General features: G+C 44.8%; 2 protein-coding genes across 2 annotated transcripts in view; one reads left to right on the forward strand and one right to left on the reverse strand.

The window, feature by feature from the left end:
• Window positions 1–3,540, forward strand: part of ITIH2 (inter-alpha-trypsin inhibitor heavy chain 2) — a 31,242-nt gene extending 27,702 nt beyond the window's left edge. Inside the window, exons 17-20 of the mRNA XM_081958695.1 lie at window positions 164–377; window positions 485–657; window positions 2,008–2,119; window positions 3,049–3,540. Of these exons, the coding sequence (XP_081814821.1) occupies window positions 164–377; window positions 485–657; window positions 2,008–2,119; window positions 3,049–3,196 (647 nt within the window). The 3' untranslated portion in view covers window positions 3,197–3,540. The remainder of the gene's footprint in view (window positions 1–163; window positions 378–484; window positions 658–2,007; window positions 2,120–3,048) is intronic.
• Window positions 3,541–4,511: 971 nt separating this feature from the next.
• Window positions 4,512–24,453, reverse strand: KIN (Kin17 DNA and RNA binding protein). The gene is made up of 13 exons (XM_081958090.1): window positions 24,235–24,453; window positions 22,445–22,539; window positions 21,902–21,945; window positions 20,171–20,293; window positions 18,651–18,832; window positions 17,486–17,534; window positions 16,325–16,388; window positions 13,603–13,732; window positions 11,615–11,665; window positions 10,502–10,570; window positions 8,023–8,122; window positions 5,862–5,962; window positions 4,512–5,701 (listed from the first exon to the last, which is right to left on the reverse strand). The coding sequence occupies exons 1-13, from the start codon at window positions 24,346–24,348 to the stop codon at window positions 5,630–5,632; spliced, it is 1,194 nt and encodes a 397-aa protein (XP_081814216.1). The 5' UTR covers window positions 24,349–24,453; the 3' UTR covers window positions 4,512–5,629.
• Between the last annotated feature and the right edge of the window lie 128 nt (window positions 24,454–24,581).

A 24,581-nucleotide genomic window follows, 5' to 3' on the forward strand; every position in this document is an offset into this window, starting at 1 on the left:
CCTCCTCCTTCCCCTCCTCCTTTCTCTCTCTCTCCCTCTTCCTTCCTTCCTTTTTCTTATTCTTTCTTATTCTTGTCCCTCCTCCTCCTCCTCTTCCTCATTCTCACTTATTCTTCTCCACCCTCCTCCTCTTCCTTCTTCTCCCTCCCTCCCCCCCCCCTCCTCCTCCTCCTCCCAGGAATCACAATTAACGGGAAACTCATTGGAGCCAAGAGGGTTTTGCGTAACAAACTCAACACCTATTTTGGCAAGATTGGGTTTAATTTTGAAGCGAAAGGCCTGAAGGTCGAAGTCAGCCCTGAGGTGATCACCTTGAAGGACGGTTTTTCCACCACTTCTCTTCCCTGGTCGGAGACAGGAAGTCTCATTCGGAGGAGGTAAAACCACCAGATTCGGTTTTGACCCGTGCAAATATAGAAGCCTCCTCCTACGGCAGGCAGACCGATTTGAAGCAGGACCTTCTTCCATTGTTTTCTTCTCCCAGGTTGCTGGTCTCGGTCAAGAAAGACAGCAACGTGACTCTCACCGTAGACGGGGATCTGACCTTTATGGTCCTCCTCCATCGGGTTTGGAAGAAGCACCCTGTGAACGTGGATTTCTTGGGCATCTACATCCCTCCGGCAAATAATTTCTCCTCCAGTGTGCATGGCCTCATTGGTAAAGGCTGGGAGTAGGAGGTGGTTCCATAGGTCTCGGTCCTTAGGAGTGCATGTCTTCTAACCTAGGCTACTCCAGCAGCACGAAGCTGAGCCCTCGTCCCGATAAACCCCTTTTATTTAATTCACAGTGAATTCCTCTCCAGCAAAATGTTTCCTTTCCCACAGTCTTTCAAGATAGCTCACAATTACCGACCTTTATTAGGCTTGGAGAGTGGCCAGGCTGATATCTTTCAGATGCCGCAATACTTGGCAAGAATGCAGGAATGAATTAATTGCCTCCTGCAAACTCCACTCCCCTTTCGCTCCTCTTTTATTTCCTACGGGAGGGGCCATTCACTGTCCACCTGTGGCTTTACTCCCAAGTCAACCCGTTCCTTAGCTTTTCCCTTCGTCTGGCAGCTCTGCGCATGCGCACACTGGGAACAGGCTCCAGCTGTTCTTCTGCCTCACTGATGTCTGACTCTGAAGGCAGATGACAACTGGCATACGGCCCTGGCCCCATCTCTGCCTCTGATGCAGAGCCCTCATCGGAGCCTTCCCCAGACTCCAGGACTGGCCCACGTTCCTCCCCAACCTCCTCACTGTCCGAATCTCCACTGGCCACTGGCAGGCCACAACAGCATGACAGCAAGGAGGAAGTGAGAAAACAGGAAAGCATCTCTTAAAATAGGGATGATGGGGATGTAAGAATTGTTGTTGTTGCGCAGATCATCATCAGATGCTGTGTTTATGCATTGTTATTTATTATAGACAGACCTCAACTTACAACCATTGGTTTAGTGGTCATTCAAATCTACTGCATACAGGTAGTCCTCAACTTATGACCGCAATTGAGCCCAACATTTCTGTTGCTAAGCGAGACAGTTGTTAAGTGACTTTTATTCCCACCTTTCTTGCTTCGGTTGCTAAGCGAATCAGTGCCGTTGATAAGTTAGTAAGACGGTTGTTAAGCGAATCTGGCTTCCCCACTGACTCGGCTCGTCAGAAGGTCGCAAAAGGGGATCCCATGACATCAAGACACATGAAACGGTCGTAAGTATGAACCAGTGGCCAAGCATCTGATCACATGATCATGGGGATGCCAGAAAGGTTGTATAACTCTGAAAAAATAAGTCATAAGTCACATTTTTCAGTGCCGTCGTAACTTTGAACTGAATGAACTGTTGTAAGTCGAGGACTACCTGTATAGGTAGTATGTATAATAAGTAGCAGGGCTTCAGAGTTTGGTGTCTAGCGTAGCATAATTGTTCTAACAGACTCTTCAGGATTGCTCCCAAGTTGAACATCTTGGTAACATCTCAGCTAAAACGTTTCCTCTTCATGGACACTCAACCAAATTCTTCCCCAGGTCAGTTCATGCAGGAGCCGGACGTGGTCATCTACAATGAAAGGCCAGGACAAGATCCCGGGAAATCTGATGCTACCATGGAAGTGAAGGGCCACAAGCTGACCGTCACGCGGTAGGGCATCGGAGGCACCTAAAAAGCTGGGTTTCGGTTGTTGCTGATTGTGTGTCTGTGTGTTGGGAAACTGAACTCCCAGAGAAGGTTGTTGAAGAGTTTAGCAGAATCTGGACAGACCTTGAAATCATGGTGGATTGGGTGTGTGTGTGTATGTGTGTGTGTCTGTCGTCTGTCTGTCTGTCTGTCTATCTATCATCTATCTATCTATCTATCTATCTATCTATCTATCTATCTATCTATCTATATCTATCTATCTATCTATCTATCTATCTATCATCTTCTATCTATCTATCTATCTATCTATCTATCTATCTATCTATCTATCTATCTATCTATCTATCTATCTATCTATCATCTATCTATCTATCATCTATCTATCTATCATCATCTATCATCTATTAATCATCTGAAAAATAGTGACTGGCCCAAAGTCACCCAGCCAGCTTTCATGTCTGAGACAGGACTAGAACTCCCAGTCTCCTGGTGATTGGCCCAAAGTCACCCAGCTGGCTTTCATGTCTAAGGCAGGACTAGAACTCCCAGTCTCCTGGTGATTGGCCCAAAGTCACCCAGCCGGCTGTCAGACCTAAGGCTGGATTAGGACTCCCAGTCTCCCAGTTTCTAGCCTGGCGCCTTAACCATTAGACCAATCTGGCTGTCTTCAAGATACTTCAAAAACAATGCCAATGGGCCCATGGCAACCTCTAGGCTAGCTACGTTTTGGGGGAAAGAATGAAAACCAATTGCTAATCGCCTGTGGCCTCACGCCAACCCTCCCACCTGACTTCAGAGAGGCCTTTCTCAACCTTGGCAAAGTTTTCTGGGCGTTGAAGTCCACGCAGGTTGAAGTTGCCACGGTTGAGAAGCGCTGGTTTCGCCTAAAATTACATGATGATGATGTGATGCTTGTTTGCCTTTGCCTGCAGAGGCCTGCAAAAGGATTACCGCTCGGACCGGGTGTTCGGGACCAACGTGCAGTGTTGGTTTGTACATAACAACGGCAAAGGGTTCCTGGATGGCCACTACCGAGATTACCTTGTCCCTCATCTATACAGCTACCTGAAGCGCATCTGAAGGCTCGGCGGGGCAAGGGAAATGTCCAAATGGCCACGCATCTCATCCTGTAGCACATTCACACGTGCGACAGCCTTTGGGAAGGGCTTCGTCGTGGCCTGCTCCAGCCTAATACACACATCCCCCCCCCCAAAAAAAATTAATCCTCTCCAGGGATATTTGGACTTTGTGTCACCGGGACTGCTTGTGGTGAACGCAAACCAAAAATTCCACTTTCAAGCAAAGTTGCATTTGGAAGCAAATGTGACCCAAGGGTGCTGGAGAAACGCAGAAAGTTTGTTTATTTTCCCCGACTGTATAAAGACCGTGTAGCCAAACGGAATTAAAGTAGTAAACTCCCCCCACCCACCCCCCGCTTGGGTATTGTCTTCTGTTCCATTTGTCGAATGCGCCTGAGAAGTTTTCAAACAAGGTCTTAAGCCAGGAGTCTCTAACCTCGACAACTTTTTAACACCTGGGGACTTCAATTCCCAGAATTCCCCCAGCTGGGAATACTGCTTGGAATACTGGCATGTAGCTGAGCGAGTTGAAGTTGTAAGAAGACAGCTGGGATGGCAATAAATGAGGGCTCAGTATTCTCCCGTTAAATAATATACCGTATTTTTCAGAGTATAAGACGCACCAAGGTTTTGAAGAGGCATTTTAAAAAAGTTTTGCACTCTGCAAACCTCCCCAAAACTGCCTGTTTTTCATGAAAACGGGCCTGGTTCCCCCCCCCCCAAAGTTATGAATAGACTTTAGGAGGCTTTTAGAGCGCTCCTGGGGGGGTGCCCCCCCAAAATGAGCAAAAACAACCAGTTTTTTGTGTGAAAACAGGCCCGTTTTTTGTCAAAAAATTTTCATGCATGACCTTTAGGAAGCTTATAGAGTATTCCTGGGGGCTGAGGGGGGGCAGTGAGTAAAAAGCAGCCCGTTTTTCACTCATTTCTTCCCCAGGCCCCAGCAGCACTCTGGAAGCCCCCTAAGGGCTCTGTATGGCCATTTTGGTGAAGGGGCGGAGTTTCAGGAGGCAAAAAATGCTGTATTCAGTGTATAAGACGCATCCAGATTTTCAGCTTCTTTTTTGAGGGAAAAAGGTGCATCTTATACTCCGAAAAATACGGTAGATCAGCTCCAATTTGCTAAAACTTTTAACTTTAGGCAAGGTGTGGACTCTTGACCAGCATCACTCCGCATCTTGGTGTGACCCAAAAATTCTGTGCTGTTGAATTTAATTTGAAGAGCACACCTGTAAAATCACAACTTCAACCGAGTACAGGTTAATGTCCGAGTTCAGAAGCCAAAGTGTACCTTCCGAAATAAAGCCACGAGCCAATTTAAAGGGCATCGAAGTCCATTTATTTGGGACGCGCGCAGTGGTTCGAGAGAAACGCCGCACCAATAAAATAGCTCCCATCTTCTCCGTTCTGTACAAAATTACTGTACAATTAAAAAAAAAAGACCCAAACCATTAATGGATGTTCCCGCAGGTCCGAAGAGCTGCCTCATGGAAGAGTGAAAGTCCAGATCGAGAAAACTGATTTTCTAAGCAGAGAGCTTATCGTTACCAATTCTCTTAAAATATATCAACCTCGCTAAACATTACCAGGCAAAAATGGCTCCCTGGATGATGTCGAATTCAGAAGGTCCACCTAACGGTGGGACCAGATTTTCTGGGCCGCTCAGAAGAATCCCCCCCCCAAAAAATCTGATAAAACTGTCCTACCAGGATGTGTGGTAGCCTCTTCTACAGTACAAGGAAGGACCGAAAAGATATATATGAAAAATTGGAACTCTTTGAAGATTCTCTGATTCCATCAGAATCCATGACTTAGTTCAGGAACTGGCACGCTTTTCTCCCAAGGCTGGCGTGCGACCATCAATGGTCTGTTAAATCTTGATGATTTTGTAAAAATTCGGCCTTTTAAAAAGTTGGCAGGGCGATGGTGGCAGGTTATGCTTTTTGGGGGGTGGGGGTGGATCGCAGACATCCTGCTGCTGGTTAATCCCATCCCAATGGAAGACTGTTTTCGTGTCAGCAGGTGACACGAAGCTAAACTCTTCACCAGCACCCCTGAAGTTACACCACCGTGCTTAGCTCTACAGGTAGAAGATAACTCCGACCACAGATGGTTCCAATTTCTGCAGGAAATGTACGTTACGAAAAGTTCTACGGACTGCAGGGCTATAGATAGCTGATTCTGGGCTACAGGTGAACGAATTTAATCCAGATTCCCAGCAATAAATGAGGAGAAATCTATTACGAGATTGCCCATGGTTGATCTAGAAAGGGCTTATAAATAGAGGATCCAATGTACTCTATTTATAGGGCACCTTTCAGAAATCTCGTTCGCTCCTTCAAATGGACAGTTCAACTCTTGAGTTGAGCGTATACTGGAGGAGTTCATCTGCAGCCATGTCCAGAGATGTTCTTCAGAGATCCCATCAGCTCTTCTAGTCAACGGAGGCCAACTTGGAAATGTCTTCGTATGGAACACCATCCACCTGGCGCCCTTTCAGAGCTCCCTGCAGAGGGAAGTTCAACAAAAGGAAGTTTTAAGTTTTGCATTTATCCAAACCCCTTCATTCATTGAATTAATCCGTTTTTTAAATTTCTTGTTGAGGATCTAAAATAAGCAAGGAATGGACGAGGCTGCCTGTTATACAACTATTAAAAGATACTTACCGATTCAATGAGGACCGTGGCGGAAAAAGACTTCTCGTTGATGCCCAGTAACGTGGCTTCATTCCCTCGGTAGCCTCCGTTTAAAATCAGCACTTTTTTACCTGTAAGGTGAAGAGGGATGAGTCAAACCTACCTCAAACCTGACATCAGTCAGATCTAATCCAGGGCTTTTCTCCTATGCTTGGCCTAGTTATTAACTGCTTGGGGAGAAATTCCCCCCTTTCTTCCTTTGATCTTAAAACACCGGAGCCAATGTCTAGAACAGTGATGGCGAATCTATGGCACGCATAGCTCTCTCTGTGGGCATGGGCACCGTCGCCAACTGGTCTTCGTGGGCACTGGAGTGCCAGAAAATGGCCTGAAAACGGCTCCAAAAAAACAACCCTCCACCCAAAAAACAGGGTGTTTTCACGCTGTTTGGGGGCCATTTTCTGGCTGGCTTTTGGGCTGTTTTTTGAGCCATTTCTGCCCCTGAAAATGGCCCAAAACGGACTGAAAAAGAGTCCAAAATCAGCCTGGAAAATTACCCAAAACCACACTGTTTGTTGGGCCCCTTTCAGTCTGATTTTGGACTGTCTTTCCGGCCAAAAAAGGTCCGAAAAGTGACCCCAAATGGCCTGAAAACAGCCCAAAAATGGTCAAAAAACAGGCAGGTGAGTGCCAGCCAGCCGTTCTTTGGGATTTGGTGCTCCAACACACACATATGCACATTGCATGCACGCGTGTTCTGGTTTGGGCACTTGGTGCTGAAAGCGTTCGCCATCACTGGTCTAGAAGCTGTGAATTATGTCCTCTGTTTTATTAATGCTACTGTTCTGACCTAGGCTTCCCAAGAAAGCATAAAACAATCTCAGTCCCCAAAACCCCTCTTTTATTTATACGGCTGTGAATTAGGGTCATTCACAGTCCGCAAGGCTTCACAAACAGTCTGTGAAGATTCTGACAGATGTCTCCTTGAGTTGCCACAGTCTTTCAGGGGAATGTTGATAAACACCCACCTTATCTCCCTTGGAATGCTGCCAGAGACCTAATTGCCAAATGCAGAGCAAGGCCAAACTTAGCACAGAGTCAAACAGGACTTTTCAAAGCTTGAACCGACCAGATGAACTAATTGCTTCCTGGAAAAGCCCACGTCCCGTTCGCTCCTCTTTTATGTCTTATGGGAGGGGCCAATCATCTCCAAGCCTTACTCCCGAGTCAACCTTGTTTTCTTAATTGTTCTTGCCTTCTGGCAGCTCTGCGCATGCGCACACTGGGAATAGGCCCCCTCTGTTCTTCTGCCTTGCTGATGTCGGACTCCAGAGGCTCCGGAGGCAGCACTTAACTCCCAGATGGCCTTGGTCCCCTCTCTGCCTCCGACGCAGAGCCCTCGTCCGAGCCTTCCCCAGACTCCAGGACTGGCCCATGTTCCTCCCCAACCCTCCTCACTGTCCGAATCTGCTGCCAACTCTGCTGGTGGGCCACAACAGCTAGAGTTTTCTGTGTGCCTTTGATATTGGAATGGGATTTGAACTGCCAAGCCTGGGAGCAAAACCTACAGGCAATGATAGTAATTAAACTACCCTGTGATGACATAGTTTGCTTCACAGGTTTGGGCTAACCCCAGTTTTTCTTAAAAACAATTCTGGTTTAAGTATACTTCCTTTCAGCTAATCTCACACTTCATAGCAATAGCTTCACAGTGCTTTACAGCTGTCTTTAAGCGGTCTACAGACTCAGCCTATGACCCCCAACAATCTGGGTCCTCATTTTACTGACCTCAGAAGGATGGAAGGATGAGTCAATCTTGAGCCGGTCAGAATCAAATCGCTGGCAGTCAGCAGAATTACCCTGCAATACTGCAGTCTAACCACTATGCCACCATGGCTTGTTCATTCTCTCTCTCTCTCGTCAAAATAGCACTTACTTATATACCGCTTCGCAGTACTTTACCTCCCTCTCTAAGCAGTTGACAAGGGTCAGCCTGTTGCCCCCAACAATCTGGGTCCTCATTTTATCGACCTCAGAAGGATGGAAGGCTGAGTCAACCTTGAGCCTGGTGAGATTCGAATGGCATTTTTAGAAGTTATATTTAACCACAATCTCCAAACGAGAAAGTGAAAGACAGACATTGAAAAGCAGGGCTCCTCTTAACAAGAATGATCTTGCCCGAAAAACTTACCTGGGGCTGGGATCACTGTCTCCAAGTGAGTCTGATCAAGTTTGAGCTTATCTCCAGAATTGGTCAATTTCACAACTGCTGTGTACTTGTCAATTACCTCCTGTAACATCAATTGTACAGGTATCAAATGAAAGGAAGAATTGATTACTATTATTCTTAAATTGTCAGAAGTCACAGACTGGATCTATTGTACAAAGACATGAAACCATAAATATATTTACACTTCATGATGCCTGCCCAAAACAAACAAGTCATATTATGCATTAGCATGTTGTGAGAACCAGGTCATCCTATTAAGCCAGGGGTGTCCACACTTGGCAACTTTAAGACTTGTGGACTTCAACTTCCAGAATTCCCCAGCCAGCTATGCTGGCTGGGGAATTCTGGGAGTTGAAGTCCACAAGTCTTAAAGTTGCCAAGTTTGGACACCCCTGTATTAAGCGATGAAGGTAGTCCTCGACTTACGACCGCAACTGGATGTGGCGCTTCTGCTGAGTAGCGGTGGGGTGCTTACGTACGTTGCATTCAATTTTATGACCTTTTGTTGTGCTGCTAAGCAAATGACCATGGTTGTTAAGTGAATCCTGCAGTCGTTATGTGAATCCTGCTTTCCCCCATTGACGTAAGCTTGTTGGAAGCCAATTCGGAAGGTCGAAATGGAGATCACAAGGCCCCACAAGGCTGCACCCGTTGCACAGGTAGTCCTCGACTTACGACCACATTTGAGCCCAACATTTCTGTTGTTAAGTGAGACGTTTCTTAAGAGCGTTTTGCCCCATTTACAATCTTTCTTACCACGGCTGTTAAGTGAATCACTGCAGTCGTTAAGTTAGTAACACGGTTGTTAAGTGAATCTGGCTTTCCCATTGACTTTGCTTGTCAGACAATCGCAAAAGGGGACCAAATGACCCGGGGGATATTGCGACTGTCATAAGTATGAACCAGTGGCCAAGCATCTGATCACATCATTCTGGGGATGCTGCAAAGGTCGTAACTGTGAAAAAGCATCCTAAATCACATTTTTCAGTGGCGTTGTAACTTTGGACAGTCACTAAACGAACTGTCGTAAGCCGAGGACTACCTGTAAATACATGCAGATTGCCAAGTGCCCAATTTTTGACCACGTGACCATGGGATGCTGCAAGTGTCATAAGTACAAGGATTCCTTGTAAGCCAAGGACTATCTATAATATTCCAATATCTCAGGGGTTGCCACAAAGAAGAGGGAGTCAAACTATTCTCCAAGGCACCTGAGGGTAGAACAAGAAGCAATGGGTGGAAACTAATCAAGGAGAGAAGCAACTTAGAACTGAGGAGAAACTTCCTGACAGTTAGAACAATTAATCAGTGGAAGAGAATTTGCCTCCAGAAGTTGTGAATGCCCCAACACTGGAAGTCTTTAAGAAGACGTTGGATAGCCATTTGTCTGAAACGGTATATATGATTTCCTGCCTAGGCAGGGGGTTGGACTAGAAGACCTCCAAGGTCCCTTCCAACTCTACTATTGTATTGTATTGTATAATATTCGTTGTTTTGGCTTTTCATGTTTCCCGAATGTTTCGGTTGGCCCGCCGTGGCTAATTGATTAAACCGTCGCACAATCCAAGAACAAGATGGCGCTTCAGCTGTTCAGCTAATCAAGCTATAGAGTTTAGCATGTAGGATGCTGGTGCTCTTTACATGTCCTGAACTTCAGTTCCCAGCATGCTTAGCCAGCGGGAACAGTCCATTGGGAAGGGGACTGTTCTGATCCAGCCTTCACAGGTCACCCCTTTTTGTAACAGGACAGGAACAGTTGTCTATTCACATCAAACTTAATTAGTCCCAACAGACCTGGGTTCAGCCAAGAAATTCGAATTGCCTGCTGTATACTAAAAAAAAAATGGTTGCCTGCGACAATTGGACACTCCCAAGCCCCTTCTATTTATTTCCCAGCCAGGAAAGGGCTGGCTAGCACCTGCTTCTGTCTTTCCCTGAGAGCCGGCTCATTGATTTCCTTTGTTCTCCTCTCTTCTCTACGCATACAAGCATCTGAGATGGGCCCCATCTGTTCCTACCCCTCGGCTCAGGCCCTGAAGACAGCTGCCTCTCCACCTGAGGGAGGACGGAAGGGCCAGGCTCTGTCTCTGATGTTGTTTCCTTATTAGAGCCTTCCAAAGGCTCCGAAGCTGGCCAAGGCCCTCCCTCAATCTCCTCCTCGTCTGACTCTACAGCTATCTCTGCTGGCAATGGAGGGGAAGGGGTCCTGAAGCACCAACGCTGGAGGATTTTAAGAAGACAACCGATTGTTTGAAATGGTAAAGGGTTTCCTGCTTGAGCAGGAGGTTGGACTAGAAGACCTCCAAGGTCCCTTCCAACTCTATTATTCTGTTATTCTTCCCATCCTCCCGTGGAATATTTTCATTTACAACCACTCTAAGACTTGTCCCTCTCTATGGCTAACGTTTTTGGAAGGGCGGATAAAAGGCTCTGTACTCACCTTAACGACGGCTTTTTTTTTATAGTATTTCTCGCCAAGTTTCTTGGTTATGATTTTGACCACAATTTCCTAGAAAAAGAGATCGGGGTTAATGGCAGGCAAGTAGATCTCACCTGCTTTCTGCAGTGAATTCTTTCTGCAATAAGATAAAATTGAATGCAATGTTAAGGTTCAGCCCCGGAAATGAAGTTTGTTCTTGTAAAAAGAAAGGAGAACAGAGTCTCCTATGCAAAAACAAAAAGGTCAGAAAAAAATGCATGTTCCTTAATTTTCTAGTTTTCCAAAAGCAGGGATTTTGCTGTTGTTATTGCTGTCAGAACTAATCCTTCCATCCATCCAGAACCCGGTGAAGTTTCTTGGATGAGGAGCGAAAACTTTCAAGGAAAAACTCAAAGAGTTTTTCCTTGAAGAGGTTTCACTTCTCATCTAAGAAGCTTCATCGGGTTCTGGATAAATGGTTGCCTTTTGAAAAAGCATTTTTTGGGATAACCAGGACCTGGATGGCTGAGAATCTCCACAGACGTTATTGCTGTGTTGATTCTTCTTTGTCTAAGCATCCTAAATACTATAACTCAAATAATACAGGTAGTCCTCAGCTTAACAACCACAAACCAGGGTTTTCCGTTGCTAAGCAACACGGTTGTTGAATCATTAAGAAATAACAAAAAACATGCGTCGTTAAATGAACCTGGGCTTCCCTCCACTGACTTTTGCTTGTGGGAAGGTCGCAAATGATGATCACGTGACCTTGGGACCTTGCAACAGTCATAAGTACATGTCAGTTGCCAAGCGCCAAAATTCCGACCACGTACAATAACTGTGAGGATACTATGATGGTTATAAGTGTGAGGACTTGGTTGTAAGTCACTTTTCTCATTGCCGTTTTACTGAACGGTCACTAAACAAATGGTCATAAGTCAAAGTCTACCTGTAGTATGCCAGCTAAACAGGAAACTGATAGAGATAAATCGAAACTGGGGGGAAAAAAACCTTGTCCCTGAACATAAGAGAAGATAGCACTATAAATGTTAAAGGGGATACATAAAAAAATCTACCCACTTACTCCCAGAAGCTACATCATGACAGATTCTGGACAATCACTTGGATACTTACAGGTTGCAACCAGTAGTCCGTTCGGGCAGACTTTTTCTTCCCTTCTTCAAACTAGGAGAAATTTAAAAAAAAACCACATGTATTAGTTCAAGTCAGCCTTGCAGGTAAGATCAACTAGAGATAATATCCGGAAGATATCCTACCATACTAAACACTTTTAAATAATGGATTTTGTGGCTTCCAGAAAAATCAGAAGTAACTGGAACATTGAGAGTATATTTTTAATGATAGGTAAAGGTTTCCCACGCACATGCGTGCTAGCCGTTCCTGACTCTAGGGGGGCGATGCTCATCTCTGTTTCAAAGCCAAAGAGCCATCGCTTTCCGAAGACGTCTCCCTGGTCATGTGGCCGGCATGACTAAAGGCCGAAGGTGCACAGAACGCTGTTCCCTTCCCACCAAAGGTGGTTCCTATTTTTCCACCTGCCTTTTTTACGTGCTTTCAAAAAGCTAGGTCGGTAGAAGCTGGGACAAGTCATGGGAGCTCACTCCGTTATGCGACGCTAGGGATTCGAACCGCCAAACTGCCAACTTCTGATCGACAAGCTCAGCATCTTAGTCACTGAGCCACCCTTGTTCTTAATGATAGCATAGAATAATACCTTTATTGTCACTTTGGATGTACACTAATCGGCCTACATTAAAACGAAATGTCATTGCATACCGCTCTCAAAGAGTCACCACCTCCAATATACACTGCATAAACATGACAAGATAAATAAATACAAAATTATGTATATAGAGAGATCCTGGTATTACTAGGACTAGATTGTGGAATTCTTACTTTGCTTGTCAGGAGGTTGCAAAAAGGGATCCCATGACCTTGGGACATAGCAACGGTCTTAAGTATGAATCAACCTTCAAAAGGATGCCCAGTTTGGATGTAAGATTCAAAGTGGGATTCAACCAATGTAGACGATTGAATGATTTACTAGCTATTGACTTTGATCTTTGCCATTTTCTTATGCGCAGAAGACTCCACACCCCTCCCCAAATATTACCACTAGTCCTCCCTGCCTCACAAAATATTCTGCTGATAGAATATTTTCAGTGTTGAACTGTGGAGTCCTGAGTCCTCAGACATGTTTCTTGCTAGTGAAAGGACCCCTGAAGGATGAGAGCATACGCAGAGTGTAACCTAATTCGGCTTTTGTTAAATTGCTATTGAGAGAAGCTCCATTGTAACCTAACGTGCCAACTTCATAGGTAAAACTTCCAGGCGAATTGCCAAGCTTAGACTAGCAAAGTGACTACTTGTGAAAAGTTTAAAAACAGTGGGTTCAGTAAAATAATCTTGCTTGCAACTAGAAATGCGTGTTCAGCATTCCCTAACGAAGCTCTGTCTTATATGCCGGAAAATGTATTTCTTTCCTCTTCTAAAGTCTATTGTTTTCAATGCGCTGAGAAAAACCATGAGGTTTGCGTAACATGAAATAATGCTTCTAACACTGTGACGATCTGTACAAGCTGTGCAAAGACTATAAGAAGTTTGACCAAAAGTTTTTTTTACGACTGGACGGCGAGGCTTCTGCCTGTTTCTCTCTCTCTCTACGCCTGCTCTGTTAAGGTGGGAAACAAAAATGCTGTCAAATCTTTTTGCTTTCTGCAGAAAATAAAAACTGATTATCAGTAGCCTCGTCTTCAGAGTTTCACTGGAGTTACCAGATTCTGAGCTGAATTCAGAAACCTTACACTAGCATTGATGATGTTACCTAGTTGGGTCATGAAACGTCTGTGAGAAAACAACCAAGCTCAGAGAGCACCAAGGACCTCACAGTCCTCCTGTCCTCTTCTCCACAAACCCCTCTCTCATCTAGCGCTGATGGTGTTATCTAGCTGGGTCATGAAAAGTCTGCAAAAAACCCAACCAAGCTCAAGGAGCACCAAGGACCCCACAGATGTTCTCTGGTTATCTCCCATCCGCGCCCATTGTTCCTGCTCATAATAATCACCAAGCAGAATGTATCAGTAACTGGATCTCCACCACACCTCTATGATCTCATCAAGGGCAGTTTTTTTCTTCTTCTTCTCCTTAAGTTGCTTTGACGTCGGAGGGATTTCTTTCCGCTTAAGGGGGAGCAGCACTCCTGACGGCTTCAGCATGCTGGGGCCAAGTAAGCTGGAGAAAACAGACCTGGATTAATAGTTGCAGGGAGCTTGTCCTGATGTGAGGATGTGATTTTCCTCAGTCCCCATAGGTGCATTTTTACAAGAGGCAACTAGTTTTTCTTTGAAGGCCTTTTGCTTCTCATCCAAGGAGCTTCTTCCGCTCTGACTTGGAGATTGATACTCCTTGCAGACCGCTGGTCGTTTGCATTCTTTATCAAGTCGTTGAGGCCACATGGGAGGTTTACCTCCGTCCTCAGGGTCTCTCCCAAATAGTGCAAATGGTTCCTGTAGTCTGCAATTTTTCCTTGAAATTCGTTCATACACCCACACCATTCCAAGGGTGCCCAGCCCAAAATGCATGGCTAAAATTTATGGAGATTCTCAGTCATCTGAGAAGCTTGTCCCAAAAGTGCTTTTTTTTCCAGGAGGCAACTGGACTTTTTGTTTTTTCTTTTCTTTTGAAGATGTTTCACTTCTCATCCAAGAAGCTTCGTCAGTTCTGACTGAAGGGTGGACGATGGATGAATAAACCTGCAAACGGCCTCAACTGGGCGGCAAATGGGTGTGGAGCCTTCTTGGAAGTGCCCATCTATGTCAAGAGAGGCCATCTATGTCAAAATTGAGCAGCTCTCTGTCAACAGAGGGGGAGGGGTACAACGTCATCTATCTCCAGTCCTTTCCACCGTTCCCAGAAGGCTCCACACCCATTTGCACCACTCAGGTGGCCCCGAGGACACAGATCAACCGCCAAGTGGCCTCAAGGACCCTCTGAAAGGATGCAAATGATCAGCTGTCTGCAAGGAGGATAAATCCTTCCATTCCCCACCATCCAGACAAGAGCTGAAGAAGCTCCTTGGATGAATCTTTCTCCAGCACGGCTCTCCAAAATGTTTAAAAATCTGGCCCCAAATTGTTGGAAGTGTAAAAAAAAACACCAGGCACTTTTTATCATATGTGGTGGATGTGCAATGAGGCCAAAAGATACTGGAAAATGATTCAATCATGTTTGGAACAAATGGTGGGAGACCAAATTTTGTTTAAACCAGAATTTTTTTCTCCGGAGGGGTTTAAGAAAAATGTGCTCTATCTAATTATACATGTACTAACTGTGGCGCGCATCACTTTTGCGCAGTATTGGAAAAAAGAAAATGCACCATCAGAACTAGATATAATCAGAAAAGTGTTGGTCTGCGCGGAAGCAGATAGGCTCACTCTTGAACTTAAAAATAATGGGGAATCAGAATATTTTGAAGTCTGGAACGGAGTTTATGATTGGTATAAGACAAGGTGACAAGACTGGAACAAACTGTATATATTGCGATTGGACAGAAGGATAGATAATGCACTACGTAGGCTAATAGCTAATGGTTGAGACTAATTGTGCATAATGTGAATGTATGGTCACTTCGACTCTGCGGTAGTGCATTGTTTTAAATGTAAAAATAATATGTGTGTGTGTGCATGTGTGTGTATGTGTGTGTGTTGTATTTGTGCTGATAAATAAATAAAGGGAGACTAGTATAGATCTATTTCAAGCTATTTAGCTCTCATCAGCTAGCCATACCCTTACTGGGATTTGAACCTGGGCTGTATTACATATTAGGCAGGAGTCTTAGCCACTGAGCCACAGGCTCTCCTCCTTATCAGTTGAGCCAGGGAAATAGGTATGTATTTGTGTTACAACCCCTGGTATGCCCAAATATGGGAGGGAGCTCACTACTAAAGGCAACATTAAAAATAAAAATATGGTTTTCTGCCTGGATGGTCTTCTGTAATGAGCCGAAGGACAGAAAGAGGGAGGAGTGAGCTCTCTCCCATATTTGGGCATACCAGGGGTTGTAACACAAATACATATATATGTATATATATATTAAAAAAGAAGCTCCTTGGACAAGAAGTGAAATGTCTTCAAAAGAAAAACCCAAAAAGCACCTTTGGGACAACCATGACTGGATGACTGGGAATCTCCATAGAGACTTACCATATTTTTGGGACTATAAGACGCACCGGTGTATAAGACGCACCAAGATTTCGAAAAGTTTAAAAAAAAAAAAAGTCTTCCCGGGCCCCGAGGAGCACTTGGCAGGCTTCAGCAGGGCTGGGATGAAAAATGGGGGCGTATTTGCCTCCCCCCAGCCCTGCTGAAACCTGCAGAATGGTTCTGGGGGGGGGTGGGGGAAGGCAGAAACACCCCAGTTTTGGTGAAAAACGGCCCATTTTTCACAAAAATGGGATGCAGGAGAGGGGCTTCGGGAGGGCAAAAATGGCTGCATTCGGTGTATAAGATGCACCAACATTTCGACACTCTTTTAGGGGGGGAAAGGTGCGCCTTATACTCTGAAATATACGTTTAGTCCTCTAGTATGGAAAATGGCTTAAGACTTCCTTCTTGAGTCAAAGGATAACATGAACGCAGGGAGCCTGAGCTGGGTCCCATTCAGATGAGAGTCAATTGCTCTCCTTACCCGCTTCTTGGGGAAGGGAAAAGGAGATAGGAAATTTCCAGAAGCCGCGCACCAGCCCTTTGAGGGTTTTTACAGGTAGTCCTCAATTTACGACAATTCGTTTAGTGAATGACGTTACAACCAACCATAATACTTGCCTGCCTTTGGGTTGTTGTGCTGAAGCAGCTGACGTGCTCGCGCCTTTGTTCAAATTGAAGGTCACTAAGAGAGAGAGAAAAAAATAAATACCGTATTTTTGGTATAAGGTGCACCAAGGTTTTGAAAAGGCAAATTAAAAAAAAAATGTTTTTGCACTCTGCAAACCTCCCCCAAACAACCCGTTTTTTGTGAAAATGGGTACTTTTTTTTTTCAAAAAAAGGGCATGAATAGCCTTTAGGAGGCTGGTAGAGTGCTCCTGTGGGGTAGCCCCCCCCCCAAATGAGCAAAAAACAGCCTGTTTTTGCAAAAAAATATATTATTTTGTCAAAACAATTGCATGCATAGCCTTTAGGAGGCTTATAGAGTGCTCCTGGGGGCCTGGGAGGGCAGAAATGAGCAAAAAACTGCGTGGCCATTTTGGTGAAGGGGGCAGGGTTTCTGGAGGCAAAAAAATGTTGTATTCAGTGTATAAGACGCTCAGATTTTCAGCCTCTCTTTTAAGGGAAAAAGGTGCGTCTTATACTCTGAAAAATACGGTAGATCACTCATTTCTTTTGCACCACATATGGGGTTTGTGGAGGGAGCAGTGCAGTGGCCTAGAGTGGCGCTCTCACCTCACAATTAGAAGGCTGTGAGTTTGATCCTAGGTAAGAGGCAGATATTTCTCCCCCTGGGCACAATGAGAATATATCTGCTGAATAAAACTCCGCATTGGCGACAGGAAAGGCATCTGGCCATTAAAACACTCTGCTTGCTCCATTCCTTTACCCAGACTCCACCCCGTAAGGGATTATGGGGTCGTTAAAAGATTGACGATGGGGTTTGTGGACACAGAGGCACAAGGAAAAGGAGGAATGTGTGGCCCTCGGTGCTCTCTGAGCTGGGTTGTTTTCTGGCTGACATTTCACGACCCAACTAGGTAACATCATCAGTGCTAGATGGGATAGTCTGCATTTTGGATTACAGCCCATCCTGCACTTACATTGCCACCTGATGTCGCCATTCCTGTCTCATACAGGATTGGGATAAATAGATACCTGGGCAACGCCAAGTTATCAGCTAGTTAACTTAATAATATTGGGGACCTGTTTTAGGACCTGAATGATTAAGTTTCCATGAATCTTAGACCGTGAAAGATTTTCCGCTTGCAATAATTTACCTTTTTCTTCCTCACTTTCTCTGTTTAGTTCAGTAAAGATTGGCTCTTCCTGCAATGACAAAAAAGAACTGTCTAAGGATTGTAGCACCAACAGGAAAGCACAGACATCATATCACAAAGTTGGCTTCATCGCAATCAAGAAGAAATTAATTAAAATTTGATAGACCAAACACTCTTGGGAATAAATCTAGGGGTCACATTTGTCACAGCCACATTTGTTTAGTGACTGTTCAAAGTTACAACAGCACTGGAAAAAAAAAGGGGGAGTTTTCGACACTTACGACCGTCGCCGCATCCCCAAGGTCACGTGATCAAAATTCAGATGCTTGGCAACTGGCATGGACTTAGGACGGTTGCGGTGTCCCGAGGTCACATGATCCTCTTTTTCTGACAAGCAAAGACAACAGGCAAGCCAAATCCCCTTAACAACCCTGTTAGTAACTGAACAACTGCGGTGATCCGCTTAACAACTGCAGCCGGGACGGTCGTAAAATGGGGCAAATGTAACAACTGTCTTGCTCAGCAACAGAAATTTTGGGCTGAATTGCGGTTGTAATTCGAGAACTACTTACCGTATTTTTCGGAGTATAAGACGCACCTTTTTTCCCCTCAAAAAAGAGGCTGAAAATCTGGATGAGTCTTATACACTGAATACAGCATTTTTCGCCTCCCGAAACCCTGCCCTCTTTGCAAAAATGGCCGTGCACAGCTTTTAGGAGGCTTCCAGAGTGCTCCTGGGGCCTGGAGAGGGCAAAAATGAGCCAATTTTTGCTCATTTTTGCCCCCTCCCGGCCCCCAGGAGCACTCTGGAAGTCTCCTAAAGGCTATGTATGCCCTTTTTCTGAAAAAAAAACAGGCTTGTTTTCATGAAAAATGGGCCGTTTTTGAGAGGTCTGCAGAGTGCAAAACCTTTTTTTTTTTTAAAAAAAAATTGCCTCTTCAAAATCTTGGTGCGTCTTATACTCCGAAAAATATGGCATATGAAATTTTCAAACAAGGGTCTAAGACAGGGGTGTCCAAACTTGGCAACTTTAAGACTTGTGGACTTCAACTCCCAGAATTGGCTGGGGAATTCTGGGGATTGAAGTCCACAAGTCTTAAAGTTGCCAAGTTTGGACACCCCTGGACTCTAAGAATATCAAAATGGCCGTCCCTTTGGCCTCACCTGATCTTTTCCCTCCAAGCCCCTCCTGACTTGCTGTTCGATGAATCTGGCCGTTTTCTCTTCGTCGTCCAAGTCCTGTTTTTTCTTCTTTTCCTGTTCCTGCTGCCGACGGATGGTCTCAGGGTCTCGGTCAATGTACTGCATGTACCATCCTTTGGGGGTTTCGTCCACCTTGCAAAGGCCTTAAAAGAAGCACAGCGCCATGGTTACAACCTCCATTTCTTGGCGGAATAAGGAGGGAAGCTAAGGAATTATACTCCCCATGAATAACCGTCTTTACTACCGATACGACTGTAGCAAATAAATATTATACAAAACGACTCGAATGTAGTAAAGACTGTTATGCGTAGAATATATAGAATATTATATATAGAATGAAAAAAAATGTATGAAATAATATAAATGCACATATATAGTTATAAAAGATTTGTATAGATCAGGGGTGTCCAAACTTGGGAACTTTAAGACTTGTGGACTTCAACTCCCAGAATTCTGGGAGTTGAAGTCCACAAGTCTTAAAGTTCCCAAGTTTGGACACCCCTGGTATAGATAAAAGAATCACAACAGATATGTAAAAAAAAATGTAATGTATTGCAAAGATGCGAAGTTTGTACAAACAAAATAAAAAGTTGGGGAAAAAAAGAATTATACACCCCAAAATTGGAGGCCCCACCTGTAAAGAATATCCACCGATTAACGGAAGATCCTGATGAGGAAAGAGACTCAGTCATGCAGGCTGCTTGGCAATGGCTTACCACCCCTTTTTCTCATCCTTGGGAACTTAAAGATGGGGGGACTTCAATTCCCAGAATCCCCCAGCCATCATTGGGGATGTTTTTTTCACAGGCACTCTGGCCTAGAGACTTGAACTCTAGATAGGCTCCTCTAGCAGAGTGCTAAGAAGGCCTCATTCCACTTGGCTTCCCAACTGTCTATTGCAGGAGTTCCCAACTGGGGGTGCAAGACGATATTCCAGTATGTGTGTGTGAGAGAGAAAACCTGGGTTTAGAAGTTTCAAAATTACAGTGCGTATGCATAATTATGGGGATATAATTATTTACTTTTGTAAGGGGTATGAGAATATAGCAGTGTCCAAATATATTCAGGGGCTGCCACAAGGAAGAGGGAGTCAAACTATTCTCCAAAGCACCTGAGGGCAGGACAAGCAGCAATGGGTGGAAACTAATCAAGGAGAGAAGCAACTTAGAACTGAGGGATGTGGGGGAAAGCGCATTCCATGTATACATTCCGCTAGAGTCGGAGATCAGATTACAGCAGGCTTGTGAGGGATGCACCTCGTTGGAGAATGTGATTTATGACACAGACTGAGGGGAGGGAAGAAACAGGGGCAAAGTTCAGCCATAATTTAAATGAGGGCAGATCCGACTGCATTGGGGTATTGTCGAAATGGTGCTCCTAATAAATGACTGGATTTCTTTGGAAACTCGGCTCGAGGCTGATGAATTCATTAGGGCGTCTTTCGGAAACCTGACAGGGTCCATGCAAGGAGAGCTTTTTACCTTCTCTCCCCAGCCACTTTGTAAAATCCGTCAGAGTCTCCCACTGCGTAGCATTCATATGGATGTGTTCCCGATGGCTGATATATTCATTATATACGATATTGTTGTGGACTCTCTTTGTTCCTAGGAAAAGAAGGGGGGAAAACAGCACTCTTAATTAGAAGCGTAAGATAAAGGCTCCCCTCGCACATACGGGCTGGTCGTTCCTGACTCTAGCAGGCGGTGCTCATCTCTGTTTCAAAGCCGAAGAGCCAGCGCTGTCCGAAGACGTCTCCGTGGTCATGTGGCTGGCATGACTCAACGCCGAAGGCTCACGGGACGCTGTTACCTTCCCACCAAAGATGGTTCCTATTTTTCCACTTGCATTTTTACACGCTTTATAACTGCTAAGTTGGCAGAAGCTGGGACAAGTCACAGGAGCTCACTCCGTTATGCGGCGCTAGGGATTCGAACCGCCAACCTTTCTGATCGACAAGCTCAGCGTCTTAGCCACTGAGCCACCGCATCCCACAATTAGAAGCATGGAGTTAGCTAAAACATTTCCAAGTGAACTGAACAAATGTGTCATTTTATCGTAGCTGCTCCACTGTGGAACAGCATCTTCCCAAAAATTGGCACGGTGCCTCCCCTACAATTGTGCTAGAAGTTTTTAAAAGGTGGCTCTGCTTCCAGGCCCGGAATTTGGGTAGACGCCCATTCTGAGAGTTTTTTCTGCTAGGCTGGGATACGTTTTAATTGTTTTCCTCTTCTGGATGTCCATGATTTTTACTATTTCAGGGTGTTGTTTTTTTATTCCAAGCCATTCAATGTTTAAGGAGATTCTCAGTCATCCAGGTCAGCGGTCACAACTGGTGGCCCGTAAGAAAATTTTGGTGGTTTGCAGAAAAATTATTTGCATTTTTTTAATATTGCACTGAATACTATTTATCTGTTTTTTTTAAAAAAATCATTATTAGTGGTCCGTGGGATTTTAAATTATGAATTTAAGTGGTCCCTGAGGTCCGAAAGGTTGGTGACCCCCTGACCCAGGTCATGGTTATCCCCAAGGTGCTTTTTCAAGAGGCAACTCTCTCAGAGCTGATGAAGCTTCTTGGATGAGAAGCAAAACGTCTTCAAAGAAAAAACAGAAAGTCCAGTTGCCTCTTGAAAAAAAAAAAGCACCTTTGGGACTGGAAGAACTCAGAAGAAATCGCTCAGTTTGTTTTGAGAACCGGGCACGGGTGGCACTGTGATTAAAGTGCAGGATTGCAGGCAAACTCTGCCCACAGCCAGGAGTTCGATCTTGATGAAGCTCAAGGTCGACTCAGATCTTCCCTCCTTCCGAGGTCAACAAAATGAGGACCCAGATTGTTCTGGGCAATATATGAACAAGGCTTCTACACTGTAAACTGCCCAGCAAGTGCTGTAAAGTGATAGGGGCAGTGGCGGATTCCTACCGGTTCAGCCGAACCGGTAGTGGTTTGGCGGTCTGGGTCGCTGGAACTGGTTCTCTGAGTGATGCCGCTGGTGCTGCCATCTTGTTTTTGGGTTCTGCGCATGCGCAGAGCAATTTTTATTGTACTGCGCATGTGCATACAGGGCGCATCAAGGGCGCAAAGCGCAAGCGCGCCCACGAGCAAAACAGCAGTAGTGGTTGCCGGAACCCACCCCTGGATAGGAGGGGTTGGTATATAAATGCCACACAGCTAGTCTCCAAATCTAATACAAACCAAAGAAACAAATGAAATTTACCGAATCTTCTCCGGAGAAGTTCTAGAAAATCATTCCGGAATTCCCTAAGAAGAATATGAAAGAGAATGTTACTGTCAGCCTTATTAGGTAAACCAGACATAACACAAGAACAAATGAAATAATTATAAGATTAAGTCACAAAATCTCGTGAGTCTGAAATATAGTACAATTCTCCCTTCCCCACCCGGCTCCTTAGGAAACTTCTGCGCCTCTTTCTCCATCCATGATGCCATGATATAGCTGAAGGCTTAATATTCTGGTTCCGAATTGGAGGATAATTTGATGGACAATGAATTAATCTTGAGAGCCTCAGCTTGATTTAAAACAACCACCCCCTCCCACACCTACACTAAGAAAACTCTACAATTTATCTGGAGAAATCACCACAAGTGTGTGTGTGTGTGTGTGTGAGAGAGAGAGAGAGAGAGAGACACTTCTCAGCTGTCTTATATTTCCAAGCTAATATACTGCAGCCCTGATGCTGCACAAATTTCAGCGGAAACAGATGGTAAAACCCAATGCCAAGTTATAGGCCAAACTCACTCTGAAAAATAATCCATGAATTGCTGCGGGTTTTCGGATGCCAGGAGGAGTTGTCTCTGGTGGGATTCGGACATGCAATGACATTTAAAGCCATTCTGGAAAAAACAAGGCAAGAACCACCAAAATGAAGTCAAAATTCCCCAGCAAACCTCGAATAAGTATCATAAGTAGCTAAAGCATTTTTTTTTTAAAATGGAGACAAAATAATGAAGAAACAAGGTGACAGCTTGCAAAGAACTACCAAAAGAAGAAAAGATTTACCCCCAAACATGGCAGCAATCCTAGATACATCCAAAGTAGCAACCTTTAACAATGGCCAGATATTAGATTTGGCTGCTTGATGAAGTCAACTAAGCTAAAAAATTAAATGAGCCAACCTTATTTAAATTCAATCCACCGTTCGTCCTTATTCCCGTAACACATTTAGCTTTGTCAGCCTAAAGATCTAATATCAGTATTCAGCCAACAAACTAAATTAAGTGTTTTGTGTCCCAGAATGTGGTACCAAAGCTACACCATCAATCTGGGTTTACTGTCAAGTATATTGCAGAATTCCAGAAAATGAATTAATTCAGACGTAAGTGTCTTGTCCTCTTTCATGGGTTGATTTATCATTGGTCTTAAACTGACGGGGAGTCTTTGGTCTAACACCGTCTCTTTCAAACTTGACCACTTTAAAATGGGTGGACTTCAACTCCCAGAATTTCCCAGGCAGCATGGCTTCCTCAGGAGGGCGATTCTGGGAATTGAAGTCCACTCATCTTAAAGTGACCAAGTTTGAATAGTGGTTTAATACAGGACTAATGAAAAGGACTCCAATCACACAGAAGGCTGGATAAGAATGCAAGAAGTCATATTAATGTACATTGTCCAAGTTTCAGGTGAAAAACCAGTGATGAAAGCTGAAAAACATAAGAGACCGGACAGCTACTTGTCTGAAATGGTATAAGGGTTGGGCTAGAAGACCTCAAAGATCCCTTCATGTTATATTGTATTATTTGTATTTGTATTGTACTGTACTGTATTCTCATATTACGTTGTCCAAGACTCAGAGATGAAGAACTACACTGATGAAACCTGGAAAATGCAAGCGGCTTCATCACCGGAGGGTTTTAAGAAGAGACAGTCCCTTGTCTGAGATGATATAAGGGTTGGGCTAGAAGATCTCTAAGATCCCTTTGTGTTGTGATGTATTCTACTCTACTCTAAAGAAGAGCAACAAAGATGATCAAAGGCCTGGAGGCTAAAACATATGAAGAACGGTTGCAGGAACTGAGTATGTCTAGTTTAATGAAAAGAAGGACTAGGGGAGACATGATAGCAGTCTTCCAATATCTCAGTGGTTGCCACAAAGAAGAGGGAGCCAAGCTATTCTCCAAAACACCTGAGAGCAGGAGAAGAAGCAATGGGTGGAAACTAATCAAGGAGAGAAGCAACTTAGAGCTAAGGAGGAATTTCCTGACAGTGAGAACAGCTTGCCTCCAGAAGTTGTGAATGACCCAACACTGGAGGTTTTAAAGAAGAGACTGGATAGTCCCTTCTCTGAAATGACATAGGGACTCCTGCTTGAGCTTGACCAAGAGGGTTGGACTAGATGACCTTCAAGGTCCCTTCCAGCTCTATTCTGACTCTAACTTCATGGTGGACCAAAAATCACCCTAAGACAGGCGAAGAGCCAACCTAAATCCGAGAGAGATTCGTGGCTGAGGACGGAAAAGGCCGCCCGAGTCCAGGGCTTCTTCTACTGCGCGCAGATACACTGCCCCTGTCCCTGGAGGCTCGCTCTCTACCTCGTCCCGGCACTGCTTCTGGCACATCTGGCAATACCAGCGCAGCTTCTGCAGCCCCTTCGACTTGATGCGGTTGGCGATGGCCTTAGGGCTCAAGAAGTCCGTCTTCCCCATGGCGAAGGACGCGAAGGAGCGGCGGCACACCGAACCCGGCGACGGAGACCTTCGCTTCCGGACTCTTGGAAGCGGCGGAAGTGATGATCGGAAACGGAAGTGACGTGAAGGAAATCGTCACGGTTGACTTTAAGGAGGGCTTTCGCGCCGCTCTCGTTCTCCCAGTGAATGAACAGGGAATCACGGAAATTATACTTCTGTACTGTAGTAGAGTCTTTCCCGGCCGGTAAAAT

The sequence above is a fragment of the Natrix helvetica genome, assembly GCF_964273705.1.
Source record: "Natrix helvetica genome assembly, chromosome: 6".
NCBI classification, from domain to species: domain Eukaryota; kingdom Metazoa; phylum Chordata; class Lepidosauria; order Squamata; family Natricidae; genus Natrix; species Natrix helvetica.